This window comes from Amblyomma maculatum, chromosome 2 (genome assembly GCF_055883805.1).
Source record: "Amblyomma maculatum isolate TAMU_Amacu chromosome 2, ASM5588380v1, whole genome shotgun sequence".
NCBI lineage: Eukaryota > Metazoa > Arthropoda > Arachnida > Ixodida > Ixodidae > Amblyomma > Amblyomma maculatum.
In genome coordinates, this window is record NC_139345.1 from 74,214,542 (window position 1) to 74,233,327 (window position 18,786).

The following is an 18,786-nucleotide window of genomic DNA, read 5'->3' on the forward strand; positions in this document are numbered from 1 at the left end:
CGCGCTGACGCATGGCTGACCGCGCGGTATTTTTCTACCGGAATAAGTACCACGCCCTCGTTGGGAACACCCCGCCGCACGTCCGTTTCATGCACGCCTGTCGCGCAACGTTAGAGAAAGTGAATTCACGATTTTCATAGAATATATTTAGTAACTAGAGGGCGTGGTTTTTGAGCGAAGCTGCGTCTGGGCTGTGTAATATTCGACATAGAGAAGGTCTCCGGATTAATTCAGTCCATTTGGGATTTTTCAACACGCGCGCTGGATTCGCATAGCGCATGAAGTGCGCACGAATTTCACCTCCATCGAAACGCGGCATTTGCGGCTGGGATTCAATACTTTCAACTCAGGCTTTAGCATGCGAATAACAGATCCACCGCTACAGGTCGCACTGATCGGATGTCCTCGACTGGTTACCAAGGATCACCTATAGCCTTTCGGTTTCGGGGTGACGTTACGAAGGTGTGCGGCGATATTAGGCAATCCAGCCGCACACTACCAAAATAACATGGATCAGGAGAGCAGAAATCTTTGAAGGAGCTTGGAGGAAGGGGTAAGAGGTGCCAAGATGCCGGATATGGTGCTTCTGATGAGGGAGGTATAGTGGCAGAGGATATGCATCACTCGTTAGCCGAATTTACAACACTGAGGTCCGCTTCAGGATAGATGTTCGTTTAAGGACAGCAATGCGCTGTGGTTTCCTTCTAAACGCTGACCTATAATGCAAGAAGCTGGACATATATATTGCCGTTTTCCGACTAAATTCACTCCTCAGAATCACGTGGTCAACCTTCCCGAACGTTAGAATTAATGTACTATGCGGCCATTGTCAGCCGTTTTGGCATCTAGTCTATATTTAATGACTATTTTCAGGTTTTACGTTATTGTCACATAGTGGTGACAATGCCGTTGACACCAAAAGAAGACACAGGCTTGATGATACTGAAATTAACTCTTTATTGGGCTGACTTGCGCCCGAAAAAGAACTAAGCAACTCGGCGGCGGCGACAGCAGCAAACGTGCTCGTCGGTCGTCGAGCAAAGAATGTCCGTCGCACTCGTCAGCGCTCAATTTAAAGGCTGCACAGAACAATCTAGATAACGTCGCAACTGCTAAAAGCACAAGCTGGAACATTGAAGAAAGACACACGACTGGCCGGAATCTTCGAGACAGATCTCGGTGCATCTCGCGCTACAACGAAACTGATAAAGGTGCGACTCGCAACATCGAGCATTAACAAACAAAGATTACGGAACTGATACGCGATCCAGAATCAGAGTGATAAGGCCGCATGCCGGCAGCTGTTAAAAAACAATAAATACAGTTTTGAAGGTTTCGCAGCATTATTGTCTGAATAAATAAGCTCGACTCGATATTTTGATGCTCTGCGATTCAAAAATAAAGAGAAGTAGCTGAATCCTTTAACATCAGCACTTTTTCTCTCCATTCGTTCTCCGGTGTTGATGCATTCTATCCGTAATTTTTAAAAGTGGCCCCACACAAATTTCACTTGTTTTCAGCCGAACAGTCTGCGTCTTGCTTCCAAAATTGCGGATATATGCCTTCCAAAATTTGTGAATGTTTGATTATTCGCTCGTTCGATCAATGCGCTTTTAAGTTACCTCTCTATATAGCAATTCATAAGTAGGATATTTATGCCCCAAGTTCAATTGCTTTAGATATAGCGATGTTTTAGTGTGTGTGCGTGCGTGCGTGCGTGCGTGCGTGCATGTGTGTGTGTGTGTGTGTGCGCGCGTGCGTGTGTGTGTGTGTGTGTGCGTGCGTGCGTGCGTGCGTGCGTGTGTGCGTGCGTGTGTGCGTGCGTGTGTGTGTGTGTGTGTGTGTGTGCGTGTGTGTGCGTGTGTGTGCGTGTGTGTGTGTGTGTGTGTGTGTGTGTGTGTGTGTGTGTGTGTGTGTGTGTGTGTGTGTGTGTGTGTGTGTGTGTGTGTGTGTGTGTGTGTGTGTGTGTGTGTGTGTGTGTGTGCGCGCGTGCGTGCGTGCGTGCGCGCGCGCGCGCGCACGCGCTCGCGTGGGAGGGGGGAGGTGAATAGGTTTTGACTGCCTGATGGCACTTCAAGACGCGTTTAGATTGCATTACACGAGCTCTTTCATATTTCGCAGCGATTGAAACTGGGTCGCTAAGCGTGGCCAGCAATCGAAGCCGCGAAATATTGTTATGTGGTGGCATGGGGGGGGACAAGCGATGGAACACGGCGACACAACAGAAACAGAACGACGTGATGACATGACGATGAAATATGCTTTAATGGCCAGCGGGCCTGGCGCGAGCGCTCCGCCCCGCGCCACTGTCCGCTTCGTCATCTTCGTAGCACTACCCGGGGCCACCGAGTGATCGTCCCGATCGATTGCTAGAAATCCATTGCATGAAGTGACGATGAACACAGACACAGGATTAGGACATGAAACGCTGGACATCACAATGAATGCGAAGATGGGATGAATGCTTGCACAGGAGCATCAAGTCCAATCTTCACCGTTTGCCGAGGGCCAAGGCTCATGGACACGCCGAACGGCTTGGGCGGGGGTGCTGTCTTCGCTCGAGTGTTCGTGAGGTCGCTTCGTCGTGGGGTCGGTAGGATCGGTAGGGTCGGCTTTGGGCTCTTCCTGGTCGTCGTGTGTTGTGGTCAGGGCTGGGGACGAGGCTGGGGAACGCGGCTGGTCTGGTCTGAGCAAAAAGGGCTGGGACAGAGCTGGGCGGCGATCTCCACGGGCTTTCGGCAGATGGACCCGACGTACGGTTGGCTTCGACGGTGCAAGGCGAGGATGGGGATGAACCGCATCTCCAACCAAATGTTACGTGGTGGCATGACAAGCGATGGAACACGGTGACACAACGGAAACAGAACGACGTGATGGCATGACGATGAAATATGCTTTAATGGCCAGCAAGCCTGGCGCGAGCGCTCAGCCCCACGCCACTGCCCGCTTCATCTTCGTAGCAATATTAATGCGAGATCAGTCTTGTGAAGGGCGGGGACAGGAATTATAAGCAGAGCATGTCACCAGAGCGTGTCACTAGAGCCTGTCCACACGGATTGTCAATAGAGAAAAATACTGCCGCGACTGGGTTTCGAACTCGCACCAGAAAGAACAGATCAGCTTCGCTAGCTCAGGCACAAGAGGACTATTATATCCACGGGGCCAATCACGCCTCGTATAAAACTGCAAGAAATAGTCGCACTGTGCAGCAAACATCGTCGTGTTAAGTTTAATATGCGCCACTCCTTCATTTAACCTAGGTGCAGGCGAGGTCCGAGAGCCTAGTATCGGGCGAATCCACCAGTCGGCGTGACACGTAAGAAGACTTAAGAGCACTCCTGTAATTTTTGTTGTCAGAAATGCAACGGCACAGTCTGAGCCACTGAGGCGGAGTGGGTAGTTTCCCTGCCAGGCGGATTCGCCGGGTCAAGAAAACCCTATCACTTTGGCGCGTACACCTCGGCTCACTTTATTTAACAACGGTCTTTAGCGAAGTTTTCGTGGGTCGTCCGTTAGACAATACACGCAGACTTCTTAAGAACGCCAAAGAAAAAATGGCAGGAAGTATTCAGAGAACTTGTTGAGAAGAGTTAGAGTAGGTTAACGGAGAATATCTCAGTAATCTCAATCTGCCGATGACATTACCTTTCTCAAGGGATGAACTGCAGAGGATGATTGAGGATTTAGGCAGCAAAGCGCAGCTGTGGGTCTAAAAATTAATTTGGAGAAAATTAAAGTAATGCTTAATAGCCCCGGAAGGGAAAAATTTATAATAGGTAGTGAGGCGCTGGAAGTGATGAGGGAATAAGTGTATTTAAGACAGGTAGAGACTGCAGGTTCGGGCCACGAGTGTGAAATAACTAGATGACTAGTGATTGAGATTGAGCTCATTTTGCAAGCACTCTCATGTTATGAATGAAAGTTTACCAGTATGCTTCAAGAGGAAAGTATGTAATAGCTTCATCCTTCAATCGTTATCTTATTGAGCAGAACGTGGAGGTTAACAAAACGGGTTCATCTTAAATTGAATAGGAGGAGGAAAAAGGCACCGGCCCGGCGGGGGGAGGAGACACTGGGCAGGATAAAAGAACGTAGGTAAGGGTGGCCTTGGGGTGGGAGCACAAGTGCATATGGGAGATACAGGCTTAAATTTGGAAAGTAGAGCTGGTGTCGGCAGCGTTCGTGTCCGCAAGCGACGCCAGATTGACTGTTCTCTGGTAGTGAGGGATGGGTGAGGTAATGGATAGATGAGGCGCTCAGCGCAGGAGTTTGCAGTGAACTCGGCAAACGAGTGCATACGCTCCTTCGAGAAATCCCTCACGATATCCGCCTGTGCCCGGTTTCTAGGCTCTCGGGCTAAGGAGTCGGCGGCCTCGTTGCCGGGATTTCTCGAGTGCGCAGGCACCCAGATGAGCTCAACCCGTCGGGGGAGGTGGGAGTATGGAATGTAATCGAAATACAACTGGCAGTCAAAAACGAAATAGAGGAAGAGCTGCCGTAGTGGAGGGCTCCGGAGTAATTTCGACTACCTGGGGATATTTAATGTTCACTGTGAAAAAGGCTGACCGCCGAAGAATTAACGCGTTTGAATTGTGGTGCTGGCGAAGACTATTGAGAGTTCCTTGGACTGCCAGAAGATCAAATCAGTCGATATTGTCGACCATAAACCCTGACTGTTCATTGGAAGGTCAAATTCTAAAGTTAAAGCTCAGCTACTTTGGTCATCTGATGAGAAGAGAGGAGTCGCTGGAGAAAGATTTGATGTTGGGAAAGGTTGAGGGTCGCCGGAGAAGGGGTAGGCAGCGAACGCGATGGTTAGATGGCATCCTCGAGGCACTGCAGATGAAGTTATGTGATGTTAGGAAGATAGTGAGAGACCGGAAAGCATGGCGTGGCATGGTCAATAGGGTCACGAAGAGTCGGACACGACTGAACGACTGAACTGAACTGATATCACACAGCACACGGACGCGCCTTTCCTATTCGCCTCCATCGAAACGCGACAGCCGCGGTCAGGATCGAACCCGGTATACTCCGGTCCAGTAACCGAGCGTCTCAACCACTGCACAGCTTCACAGCTTACACGCAACGCCTATCGGCAGGGGCTGAAGCTTTTTTTTCTTTATTTTGCGTTGAATCGCGTATTCACCACAGCACAAGGTAAATACAAAAATAATCTATTCGCCCAAAAAGTAAGTCCTTTTCCATGGGCGCAGATGGCGGACCGCCTTGCGTTGATTTTCAGATGTCACGCGACGGGCCAAAAGGCACCGCATGCAGGTATCCGAAGGAACATACAAAATAAATGAAGATGAAATCGGTAAGAAGGGTAAAGCGCAAAACCGGTTTATCGAGATCTAAGCATACCCTCAACTAGCGAGACCATTCTGCCTTTCTAGAAGGTCATGTTATTTGAGCAGACAGAAAAGATTGGCATAGGGGCGCGCGCGCGCCCAGAAGAGCATGAAAACGAGTCCACTTTTACATACAGGGTCACAAAACCAAGAGCGCAAATGTATTGAAGTACGAAATGGTTTGTCTCTTCTTTATCTTATTTTTTTTTTCTTGTTTGTTTCTGAAGTCGACATCAGTTCAAAACTAAAGGCTTGGTGCAGGTGATGACACGGAGGCTAAGTAACGCTTTCACCTGTGTGTGAGCGGCCAGGCTGTCGTGCAAGGCAACGCAGGTACTAAAGTTACTGGGCGTGAACAAAACATTCTGGATCGCAGAGCTAACGTAGGTATTTTTAAAATTTGCTCTTTCGGTCGTAGCCATACTTCCACAGGGCCATAAGAAGCCGTGCTCCGGCTGCCGGATTTTGCAAAGGCATGCTTACTGCGCATGCGTTATTTTGCATGATCTAGAATACACGTGCGCTCAGTCAAGTTGCATGCATTGAAAATGTCTATAAACTCTTCACGCTCGCAAATGAAACCGCCCTTAAAATAAAAACGCGCCCATCGCTGATTCAAGACCGATATATTAACGCGATATCGAGCATGCCATGTTTTCCTCTATACAGACAAACTTAACGAACTGAAAAGAAAGAAAATATATATATTTGCATGGAAAACCAAAATTGGCGTCTGTTAGGCTGAGATGTGCAACAAGCGATTGAGCGAACTCAGCGGCGAGCGACAACATTCGAGCGAAAAATTTCCAACGTGCTGGAAGTGGGTCGCCCTGGCCGCTCGAGCCGCCTAAGCAAATCAGAACGATTTCTGCATCGCCGCGGCGGAAATCGCTAGCGTTTTCGCTTGTATGTGAAAAAGGCTTAAAGATGCGCTGATACGAAATCATGAGCAGCATAGGACGAAGCAATGGATACCCTTGCCAACAAGGTTTTTTTCTTTTTCAAATTTTTCTCCTCATGGGATGAAACAGCGGCCCATGCCCCTTTTCTTTCGCTCATTAAAATGTGTTCGGCTTTCAGAGGTGACTGATGGTTCGATTGCAGGCAGTGCCATAATCAGCAGCAAACGAAGCGGAACCAGCAGCTCACACACGGGTGCCAGGATGGGGCCGGCTGTCGCCTTGGCGGTCACTCTGGCGGGCACTCTGCTTTGCTCTTCAGCGGTCCAAGCCCAGCGCCAAAGTAAATTCCAGCTTTTTTTTTACGCCGATCTGAGCAGAGCTGTGACCCTGTAAACAATTTCTAATGAGATAGCAATCAGAGTTCCTATCGCAGCAAAACCTAGGCACCATGAGAGACTAAGTTCACTGATTGGTAGACAACGATGATGCCATAGAGGTCACGTGATCGTGAAGCAGCATTTCTAGATCACCACCACAGGAGGCAAATCCAAAAATGGCCCTCTTGGCCCGGTAGAAATAAATTACAGGTCCTACCTTCCTATCATAAACCAGATTTGTTTCCGATGCGAATGAAACATGATTTAATTTATTACACTACGGAGTCAGACCCAAAGAGGGGAGTCGTTGAGTCGTGTTGTTAAGGCATCCAGCACGTGATGGTGCGCAGACTGCCTTACAGATGCATCTGTATGACAGGATCGCAAAGGTATGTCGTCGGCATACGCAAGAACGCTTATAGAAGGCATGTTTTCTAAAACTCGGACAAGAGGAATAAAAGCCACGTTAAATAATGTGGGAGCCAGGACGGAGCCCTGAAGCACACCGCGGTTGGAAGTAAATTGACCAAAAGACTTCATATGTACATATACTGAAGGTTATATTTGTATAAAAAAGGAGTGAATTGAGAGAAGAAAGTTATTCGGGTGACCGAGATCCTGAAGGGTGCCAAGAATTGCAGAAGGAAGGATGTCCTTGGTGATCGCAGTACGAAGATGACTCGGGGAAGAATGGCTAAGTACATCAGCAGCCAAAGCAGCAAGGTCATCTTCCGTTCCAGTTTGAGGACCGAGCTCGATTTGAGATTTTGAATAACAAGCATTCGATTCCAACCATCATGACAAGCGAGCTGCTAGAATGTGTTCATAAAGTTTGCAGATAGTAGGCGAAAGTGAAATAGGGCAAATAGGGCAGAGGGCCTTTAGAAAAACTGGTGGCTGACCTGATTTGGGTATTGGAACAACGACAGAATGTTTCCACTTTCCCGGAATTACTCCAGAATGCAACACGTTATTGAATCTATCAAGCAAAGACTGTAAAGCAGGCCCTTCCAAATTGCGAAACAAGGAGTTAGGTATGCCGTCGTGCCCGCGGGGCAGTGTTTGTCTTGAGGTGATTTATAGAGGCCAGTAATTCTGCTATATTGAAGTCTGTAGTAATCTCACCAGGGGGCTCAAGCATTGATAACACAGGAGGAGGGGTTGGAATGCAATCATTATTAGGGAAAAAACTGGTCAGCTGCCTTTTGTGCAAATGAAGCTTCGATCATCCCCATTCAAGGCCAGGCGAATGCTTTCGGTTTAATCAGCTACTTGACAAGGGAGTTCCAGGACGTGAAATACCCGCCAAATATGTCGATTGCCCTGTGTAGAGGAGAGGCGCGTGCACACCACGCAACCCGGTGTTCCCTGCCAAGTCGCTTTGAGTGGCGCCGCGTACACGCAGTGGCTCGATGAAGAGCGGGAATAGCTTGAAGAGTCATCGAGGTTGCCAGAAGCATATCGACTATCGACCCATTTGGCGACGAAGAGCCCAGAGATCATAAGGTGCATGTCCGGATTCGGATCATTCCCATTTTCAGTAGTGGAGAATGTCATCAGTGGAGAATAGAGCCAACAAAACAGCCGAAAAGTGTAGACAGAGCGGTAGATGGATTCAATGTAGACAGCCGATCATCTAAACGAACAGCGCCCCAATATGTCGAACGAATGCTGCGGTGTATTTTCCTCAGACGCGAAAGTGTAATGGAGATTAAGATAGGGATGTGATCGCTGCCCCAAGTATCTGGTCCAACATCCCAACGAGGGTTGCCGAAACCACCGTGGCCGAAACCTAACCACCATGACAAATCAGGGGAACACGGACCACTCCGTGAGCGCGTTGAAGTTTGCGGTTGATTTAGAAGATGAATGATCTAGAAAGGTGTCATGAATGTGAGCACCCTTGGAGGAATCCATAGTGCCCCATTACGTTAGTCACAGTGCCAGATTCGGAGCCTCGCTTATTGCCGAGTATGTAATAGTTCTTCGCCGGATGCAAAGAATAAACAAAAAGAATGGCGGCAGGATGTAGGCTCAGCGCTCATGATGGCAGCGCCCCAAGTAGTTTGACGTTCTGCACAATGCCGAGTGTAGGCGCGCAGCGCGTGCTCAGTTAAGACACTTAGCTCTCGCACAGATTCCAGCAAAAATATGCAAACAGGCTTTGCCATCCGGTATAATGTCTATAAGTGTTAGTATGCCTGAAAAAATTTGCACGGGTTTCACTCTGTTATAGCCAAGATCGAGCAATAGCTGAACGATGATATAAAATCTTTTCGATAATATATGACGACATTACAGCATAAATTTTAATTCTTAATCACAGTTAACTAACTAACGGTAAATAATTAGAATTTGTAATTATTGTATCGCAGTCGTACTCAATATAACCTATACAACGATATATGGCTTGATTTCACTTTATGGCGTAATATTCAATTTTAATCACAATAACTAATTAACCGTAATCCAGTCTAGGAAATCATACACGGCATAAGCTATTCAGCAATATACGACTTAACGCAGCCGCATAAAGTTTGAATTTAAAGCAAAATTTACTAATTAATGGCAATTATTTAAGACCTACAAATAGACCAGTGAAATTATACTAGACATAAGCTATCCAATGATATACGGCTTCATATGCCTTAAAGTTGAATTTTTAATCACATTTTATCACACTAACCGTAATTATGACGCGTAATAGTGGTTAGTTAGTCATTCGATCATAAATGAATTGTGGGTCATGTGGTTATGCACCAGGTCTCCACAGCATGCTGCAGTGTGCAGGGCTTGTCGCTAGGCGGTTTAGTCCCAATTTGACCTTTGCTGAGCTTGAATCATCCGGAGAAGTGTTTCCCAGGTTAGTACGCGGAGTAGTAAACTACCTCTCTAAAAGCTTGCCTGCACAGTTGTAAGGAGAAGCAGTGGCTCTGTCAATCAGCGAGGTCCTCGTCAGAATAATCAGCAAACAAATTTAGAGAAAAGGAGGGGCTTATTATGCGAACACACAAACGGATCCAACAGCTTCAGATTCCAAGGAAAGCACAGGAGATTTCTTTTTGGCTCCTGATTAATATGTAATAATAACATAGGCATAGAGATAATCGCTTAGAAAGTGAGTGCACACACTCGTGCGCGCGCACAGAGAGAGAGAGAGAGAGAGAGAGAGAAAGAGCAAAAACATGGCCGGGTATACAAGTCCTTCCTGAAATCAGTCAGCCCGTATTCCTTGCGGATCGAACAATGCAGCATTGTATCGTTTGCCCTGCGGATGCTATCTCTCGCGCATCTGACGCATACAGCATTTCCCTCTCAAAAATACAAGGGTCATCAGGTTTCCTTCGAGGCCGCGGAGCGCTGCTTGATCTGCGCAACTCGCACTCGTAACATTCTCGTCGTCTCCACAGCGCAACTGTGATGAAGAACCTCGTGCGCTTAGTAAAGGACTTGTGCGCACGCTGCAGGCTTCGACAACGAGATACCAGACACGGCCAACAGAACGCTGCCTGCTGATGTGGAGCCAGCCGAGAGCAAACTGGGATTCCCCTGCCTATATCCCAAGTAAGTGCGGAGATACTTCGTGCACAAACCCATCTTGGCTCTAATGGGGACGAAAACTTAGAGGTTCCTGCAGAAATTGCATTGGGAGCATGCTAAAGCATTAACGCTGTTACGACGTTTTTACTACTACACGCCACTAATTCTCACTATCTTATCACTAATTTCTTAGTGAAAAAAAAAAAAAAAAAAACACGCTATGAGTCACAATAATCACATACAAATTTTCTCATACCAAACTCATGCTAATGTAATACAATCTCACATACTTCTCATACATCGAATGATGTTTGTATGAGATGATATGAGATTTGTATGAGTTAGGTTGCGAAACCATGTATGAGTTTATTGACATCTCATAGCTTTCTTATAACTTTTCAGACAGGGTTAATTATATGATCAGTAATTATCTTATCACTAACTAGCAATCACTAAGTACCTATCGCTAATTATTTTTATCATTAATTGTTATCACTAGTAATTATCATTTTATCGTTTTTTATATATTTGTATTATCATTAATTACTGGCACTAATGACGAATGACTCGATATGACATCACCAGACATGACATCACATTCGGCGGCACATTAATTATATATATATATATATATATATATATATATATATATTAATTATTAAATAATTATATTAATATTTTATTTATATGATCAGTAATTATCACTAACTAGAAATCACTAAGTACCGATTGTTATCGTTATCATTAATTGTTATCACTAGTAATTCTTTTTATCGTTTTTCGTATATTTCTATTATCATTAATTACTGGTACCAATGACGAATGACACGATATGGCCTCACCAGGCATGACATCACATCCAGCGGCACATTTTGATGACAGACTTTGCGGACACAGCTAGGCGTTAAGCTTTCGCCTTAATGCGCCATGAGCACAAACATTTATTTGGCTTGCGGACCGAGCTTCACAAGTCGCAACCCGCTTGCGTGCGCCATTGATGGTGATAAAATGCAGATAGCCTGTTCGCAAGTTCGGGTTAGGACCGAATTAAAGGTTGATGTGGGAGAGCAAAGGCGATCCAGTGGGAATGGACATGAACATTTCATAAACATGACGAACGACCCGTAAGCGCTAACAAGTCAAGTGCTCTAGTACCGTCAGTGCTGTTCCTTCCTGCCCCACTCACGAGTTTTTGTCCGTTCTACCACCTGCTGTTCTTATTCGTCGTCTGGAGGCTTTTACCAGGTACACGATATTTTCAAACTTTCGTGACACTATGGTTAGTGCATTGCTATTATGCTGCGCTCGAGTTCCCTCATCGTATGAACTTCTCCGGCGTTTGCAGTGATGCTCCCGTGACCGGCCCGAGTGCGTACCATGGCAACCGGATGCTGGGCGCCCGGTCACTGGTGCCCCACGGAGGCCTGGTGCGCTTCCATTGCTCTGTGCAGCAGTACTACCAACTGGTGGGGCCCGAAGTAGTGCAGTGTCTTGACGGGGCCTTCAACGAGACGCTGCCCACCTGCGACAGGGCTTTTCTTGGTGAGCCCATTGCACGAGCCTGCTTGTGAGCTTTCGTTACGGTGTTTATTAGACACAGCACGTTTGCGACAGCAGTGATATGGGCAAGTAGAAAGCAAAAAAAAAAAATTCTTTATTTTGGTTTGTGTTTTACTAGATAAAATGAGTATTTGAGTCGGAATTGTGATCAGATCATTTTTATATGAATACTGTAAGCTTTCATTGGCTATCATGAATTTATCATGCTTACTCGGAGACAATCTGTAGGCTACGACGAAAGTGTTTTTTTCCGCTTTGATGGTTGAAGCGCTCTAAATTGGCGTTTTAATCTTCGGTACCCGCCACATATGCAGCCTCATTCTTCCTATTAGTGATGTTATACCAAGCCTGAAACTGTACAATAGGCGCTACAACTGACACCTCGATTTGTGGCCATCAGGCTATCATTTGGAACGATGTATATCTGCTGTGCGCCGTTCTGTTAGTCAGTTTTTTTTTTTTTTTCGGACACGAGCTCGGTGACATTGGTCAGGTTTGTCCAGTCAAACTGCGGCTACTGTCCTCTTTGGCCATAACCGGTTCCTGGCAGTCAAGCAATTGTGAGCTATGACCAGCTGCAGTAAGTAACCGCGTCGAAAAACAGCTCGGTTGGAGATGAAATTTAGATAGTACCACAAGGGAGCCTTGTCATTGTCTGCTCGAATCAAGATTTCCACTCTCCGCTGAACAATGCTGAACAAAGAATTAAGGGCGACCAGATGGCAGTGTTTTCATGCATCGGTAACACTATCCTGGAACACTTGAAGCGGCATACCAGCTGATCCACTCGCACATTATTTCGGCATAACGCAACTTTCTAAAGGAAAATATTCTGTATTTACATTGGTTTGACTGTTAATAAAGTAATATTTAGTTAATCAGGAATAGCCTTACCTGTTTATACTCTACGTGAAGGCCAATGACGTTCTAATTTTATGACCGCTGCACGAAATTGGTCATTTTCTTTTTAACTTCACACTCGGCACCTTGTAAAATGCGTTCTGAAATAAACGTTGACGAAAAGGTATTGCTCAATTAAGCTAACTTTTCAACTCACTTCGGAGTTTCTCCCGGAATGTACATACCATCAAGTGGCTCGAAATCCAATTCTTCAAAAGGTGCAGGACAGCTGAAAGCCTTCATTAGCATGTGATATACGGATTCCTTGTATTTTCTATCATATTTAGCCCTACAATGGAGCATGCCGACGGCTCGCGCGCGCCGGGCAGACTGAAGGTAGTGTGCCAATTTACCGGTCATTAACTCGGGATGAAGGGTTGACAGGGTAAAAACATTAACAAGCGGAGATACAAGTGTATATATACGTTAGCAGGAAGACGCTACACCGCGCTCGATGAAGCCCTATTCTTAGTGCATCGCATAATGCTCTAGCATTTGGATGTATCGCTCACGTTTCTCGCGTGTGTATCCGTCTGATTCCTTTAGCGGCTGATGCGGTCGGCGTGAGTGGAAAGACCGAGGACCACAGCACCATGACGATAATTTCGGAAGCCTATTTCTCACAAACGAGGTCGCATAGAACTTCAGGAGTGACAATCCCCACATAGGCGCCAATAGCAGTGGGTGAACCTGCTGGTAGCCGTTTTGCAGACGGAGACACTGCAATACCGTGAGCTGCGATTCTTCACGGACGCAGCCGCTGAAGTGCTCGAGAAGCTCTTCCGTATGTGACAGGTCAGCCGCTGGACACGACTGCCCGGCTCAGCAACTTCACCTTGCTCATGGACGTGGTCCTTGCCTGTAGAAATATCAAGCATGCATTCGTGTCCCGGGCACGGTTTGCGGAAGAACCCACTCAAAGCTTAAAGTCTGGCTCCATCGAAGGGAGATCTCTCGTGATTTCAGCACAGGTGGAAAATTAAGGGAGATAGCGAGTATACGGCGGCCTGTTTTACATATAACTTTTTGCAAAAGGAAGAAATAATTATTAATGGTGTTTTTTTTTTTTTTTCATGCACCAACCTGAAACAAGTAGGCGCTCTGCCACTGTGCTCGATGATTTCTTAAGTAAAACACCTTACAGTGATAAAAAGCGTTGGTAATTGTAATGTACGTATATATTATTCGTGAAACTAGTATTTTATAGCATTTTGTCACGGTAGATTCCTGGAGGCTTCGTTTAGCTTTGAAGACCGCCGAGTGGAGACTATGCAATGTGTTTCCGGTTGTTGCTGTGTGTCCTTGGAGCTTACCTGTGTTGTTGAGGGCTCGGGTTACCCCTTTTCTTTCAACCTGTGCTTAACTCCGTCGTCTTTTTTTTTTTTTTTTTTAATTTTATTCGTCTCGGATTTTGGAAATCATGTAATGAATCTTACTGAAAATCACACTGAAATTTTCTGAGCGATAGAGCAGAAAATGTTCGGCCATCACTGACAAAAAAGAGATGATAGCATGTTTTGCATTAATAGCACCCCTACATCCTCGCGAGGGGGGTCTCAGACCCTCAGCTACCTGGCGAGATCTGCACCCAGTGTATTAAGGAAATCTTTAAGGTTTGATAATTGGTCTGACCTTGATCGTATGTCCGACGAGGACAACGCAGACCCCTTGCTGAGCTGCTTCAATGAAGATATTGTAGCGTGTGCAACAGCAGCCGCTAGGCGGCTGCTCATCGAGGGTCTCGTGCGCGGACTCGAAGAAGTGGCCCCGTGACGTTCGATGAGAAGAAGCTGAAGTCGGCTGCTGTCACTCGGTGCTCTGGACCTGCTCTCCTGTGCCTGCTAGATCAACCCCCTATTAAAAACCAACCTTCTGGTTACGGGCCTAAACGGCTACGTGACAATATCAATACTTTACTGATCGGCACAGAGAACCTCGGCTAGCTTCTGCCGCAGATGTCATACAGCACTGTCAGACATTCGAAAATTTGAAGGTTAGACGAATAGCGCCATAGTTCGGTAGTTGTATAAAGTGACCGCGGTGGCTACTGTCTACTCCTCTGCCTCCTTTGGTCTAGCCGCCAATATCTGCCATATAGTTCGATTTCACACCCAAGGGTCTTTATACAAAGGCTGCAAGTATTAATGAATTAAATAAATCGACACCACTGCGAACATTTTGGATTCGAAATGTGCACGCAGACTGCATACGAGCTTCACCCCTTTTGTAGATGTTAAAGAGAGGTTTGATTGGGGACAACGAGACCCAGTGCTTCTTTTATCGGCGACTCCATTGTGGAGAATGGCGCGCTGCTGACGGGCCTCTTGTGATTGTAGGAGGCATATCAGTGCCAATATATGCCCCTCGCCCCTTCTTCCGCTTTGCTCTGGTCCGTGCGCGCATTTTTATCGCTGTTATCCATTCGCATGACTTACTATTGTACCCGCCTCCTCGTTATCCTTCTCCTCTTCATCCTTGCCTTTCGTCCTTGGCGATTTTTAGATCACGCCAGCGTTTCATAGTTTCATATTCTCGACCGCTATGAGCTCACGGTTGCGCACGGAGTCGATAACAAAAAGGTTTTGACGGACAAATGGAAAAATAACTAAGTGCCCAAGGGCTTCATATGGAACCCGCGAGACGTTACTTACATTTATTATGATTTTGGTGACATTAATGCGCCTTGCATTTTTAATTTATGCTCCACTCTGACCAGATGGTGTCCTGTCATACGCTGTACTTCGGCGTCAGTGCACACTATAGATAAGTGGGCGCTCTAGATAACGTAATTCCGGACCGTGACGCCACCATGTCCAGATCATGCAGTTTTTATGAATTAACATACACCATATCTCATAGTTATTCACTACTCGACATCATAATTCCATTTTGGGGTTGCGATGTGAAACCCGGAGTGCAGCACGGCTATCAGGGGAGAACGTTATCTGCTGTACTTGGTCTTCGCACGGCGCGAGACAGAGCAGGCAGGTATAATCTCGAATTAGATATTGCGAGACCATGACTGTGCAAGACGTATTGGGATTCCACCCATCACATCCACCTTGTGTGAAACCGCGACACAATGGAGTGGTCTCACTATACCACTCGAAGTTTTAATGACGCTCATAGACAAATGCGACGCAGGTGGATTACGAATTGTTATACATTAAGATGGAATTCATGCACAATACTGGCAATATTATTGTGCTGTCATGTACGAATCAAAACTGTCTGTGCACGCACTTGCTCGTGCGAGGCTGAATCTCAATACTGGCAACTCCATTTCCGCGTGACCGCTAAATGCATCAGACCTCTACCTTGCTATGCGCGAAAGAATGAAAACGCGGGGTACGAAGCCGCGTTTTTGCATACGCTCACTGCAGCACTGATATGCTCCTTTCTCGTCCACTTTTTGTCAAGACGGAGGGACTTCGAAAATTATGCCCGCGATGCATTCAACACAATTTGGTGCGCTTTATATTGCGTAGCCCCCGTACTTTTCCTTTTTCATCACAGGACAAATGAAAAAAAATACGCATGATGTGAAGAACCGTACGTTCGGGTTGAATCGACTGACAAACGCACGCACGCACGCACGCGCGCGCGCACGCACAAACACACACACACACACACACACACACACACACACACACACACACACACACACACACACACACACACACACACACACACACACACACACACACACACACACACACACACACACACACACACACACACACACACACACACACACACACACACACACACACACACACACACACACGCACGTGCGCGCGCGGCAAGGCAACACGGAGCAGGGACAAAGAACCAAGAAACGGACGATGACAGTCACTTTCAGCTCGAACAATTTTGCAGGGCATGCGGATACCAGGATTAAGCCATGTGCAAGAGCTTGAATTCTCAGCCGGACTTCAGAGGGGACGACTTCAGATACTTGCTTTGATAATACGCCCTCGTGCAGAATGGTAAAAAATAGCACTTTACAGAGGCAATACGTCGCAATGATTGCGCATATCATATCAACCACGGTTTATACCGAAATACATTGCGCTATGTGCCTATTGCTCTGGAAAACGAGTTCAAACACTCTTACAGTCATCTTTCAGAACATGTGCTTGTGTTATTGTTGCTGCGGTTGGGCGACGTCGGATGTGGTAGCAACGCTTTTGATGTGAACTTCTTTTTGAGCCGCAGCACTGAAACGTCTTGCGCATGTTTGCGTCCACAGAGCGGCGTCTGATGGCCAGCGTGAAGGGTGACTACGTCCTGGGCCCCGGCGGTCTGTACGTGGTGCCGCCCGACGCGCCCGTCGAGATCACCTGCCGCCGGACCATGGGCGGAGGCGGGGGAAGACCTACCTGGCAGTGGGACGCCAATATGGATGTCTTCGTCAAGGGTTATACTTTTCTCCTTCTTACACTAGCCGCTTCCCTTCATGCATAAAAAGAGCACTGCCGCCATGACTAAAGTTTTTAATTCTTCTGAACCTTTCATGTTATTCAAGTCTATTGCCTTTCTTTCAAGGCTTTTAACCTGCGGTCAATAGTGCTGCATAGTCTGCGATATCCGGCCAGTCGTCCCTACGTTTTGTACGTGCATTTGTTGTTCGCGTGGGCTCGCGCGACCTCAGATGAAGTCCGTATTATTTGCTTCATCACTGTCTTAATAATTTACAGACCACTTCGCATTTTCCCTAGCGCGTTACAAAAATGTACTAGTACGTGGTGCCAGGTAGGGAATTGGAACCCATTCCTGGAATCCAGTTAATACCCGCCTTACTTTCTTCATCTCTCTTGCTGTTTTGGCGATCGAGTGGTTGCACGAGGCTTCGGTGGTTCGGCTCGCAGCAGTTGACCCTAGTGACCTGTTCGGTTGACATCGTGATGTACAGCCTCGTCCACTTCTAGCTAGAACACGGTCACTGCTTTTAAAGCAACATTGCATCCGACCCGGCCACGCAGTAATCTAAAGTGGCTGGCCATGTGAAGCAGCACATCCGTGTCTCTGTGTGCTTGCATCGCTTTGCATCGATATCTGCCTGCGTCAGATACAGTGTTGCTTTAAAAGCAGTGACCGTGTTCTAGCTAGAAGTGGACGACCCTGTACCTTATGCCCGCCCTTGCAGAGGGTACCTTCCTGGCGGGACCGACGTCAACGATCCGCATGGACCCCGTGGACGGCAGCCGAGGCCTCTTCATCTGCTCCGACGGTGAAGAACACGTGATGGTCTCCCTCGAAGCACGAGGTGAGTACGCAGCAGTGACCTGTCCCGCTCTCAGATTAATTAGCAGGGCACCATCCGCCATGCGCCCCAGAAACGGCTTCAGATGCTTAGCTTCCATGCTGGGCATACAAGTCACGTGGTAACGGATCCTATAACGGGACTCAGCTGGAGCATCAAAACACCCGTGCGACAATAATGTGATCCTATTATATCGCTGCAAGAGCAGAGTATACCCTCATAAAAGGCCAACGAACTACGCTCAGGTAGTGCGAATCGGGCGCGCTTCGCTATGTTAGCAGCACGTGGAGCGCGCTATGCTAAATCAGTATTTGTTTCTTTAAAACTGTACTGCTTTGACAACTTCAGCTTCACATGAGTAGTCGGGGCAGTTACACATTTCCACTTCGCTTGGAGAGCGGCAATTTTGCTCTTCTCCTCTCGCGCTTTTCGATTGCACGTTATGGCACTCCTCCATTTTCTCTCGGTTCCTCCTCCCATTCCTCTCTTAGTATTTATTTTATAGAGACGCTTATTAAAGGCCATGCTACGACGGAATAAAGATTGAATCCGTGAAAAGATCCGGCCATCGACTACGATGATCGGTTATGCGAAATTTGAGCATTTCCAGGTATTGTAGCTTTGCGATATGCTAAGATAAAGAATTCGACATAGGCATGTTTTTTATACATTTGCAATTAGAGCTTGGTTTATATTTTTACACATAACCACCCTTCAGCAGATGCGCAATCGTTTCCCACTTACTGACTGTTATAAACATGGCGTTCGGGCACCACTCTTGCCGGAGCCGCCGCGGGTCGCCACCATGCATGCCTCGTCGACCTCGCCTCGAGCGGCTCGAGGGCGGCGCGGGTGTGTTTCTATTCTGCGAAAACATATTTCACCGT

General features: G+C 47.0%; 1 protein-coding gene across 1 annotated transcript in view; it reads left to right on the forward strand.

The window, feature by feature from the left end:
* Window positions 1-6,474: 6,474 nt before the first annotated feature.
* LOC146199020 (P-selectin-like) overlaps window positions 6,475-18,786 on the forward strand; it is a 28,158-nt gene continuing 15,846 nt past the window's right edge. The window contains exons 1-5 of the mRNA XM_084592697.1: window positions 6,475-6,596; window positions 10,101-10,197; window positions 11,519-11,715; window positions 16,886-17,053; window positions 17,783-17,902. Coding sequence (XP_084448823.1) covers window positions 6,518-6,596; window positions 10,101-10,197; window positions 11,519-11,715; window positions 16,886-17,053; window positions 17,783-17,902 — 661 coding nt within the window. The 5' untranslated portion in view covers window positions 6,475-6,517. The remainder of the gene's footprint in view (window positions 6,597-10,100; window positions 10,198-11,518; window positions 11,716-16,885; window positions 17,054-17,782; window positions 17,903-18,786) is intronic.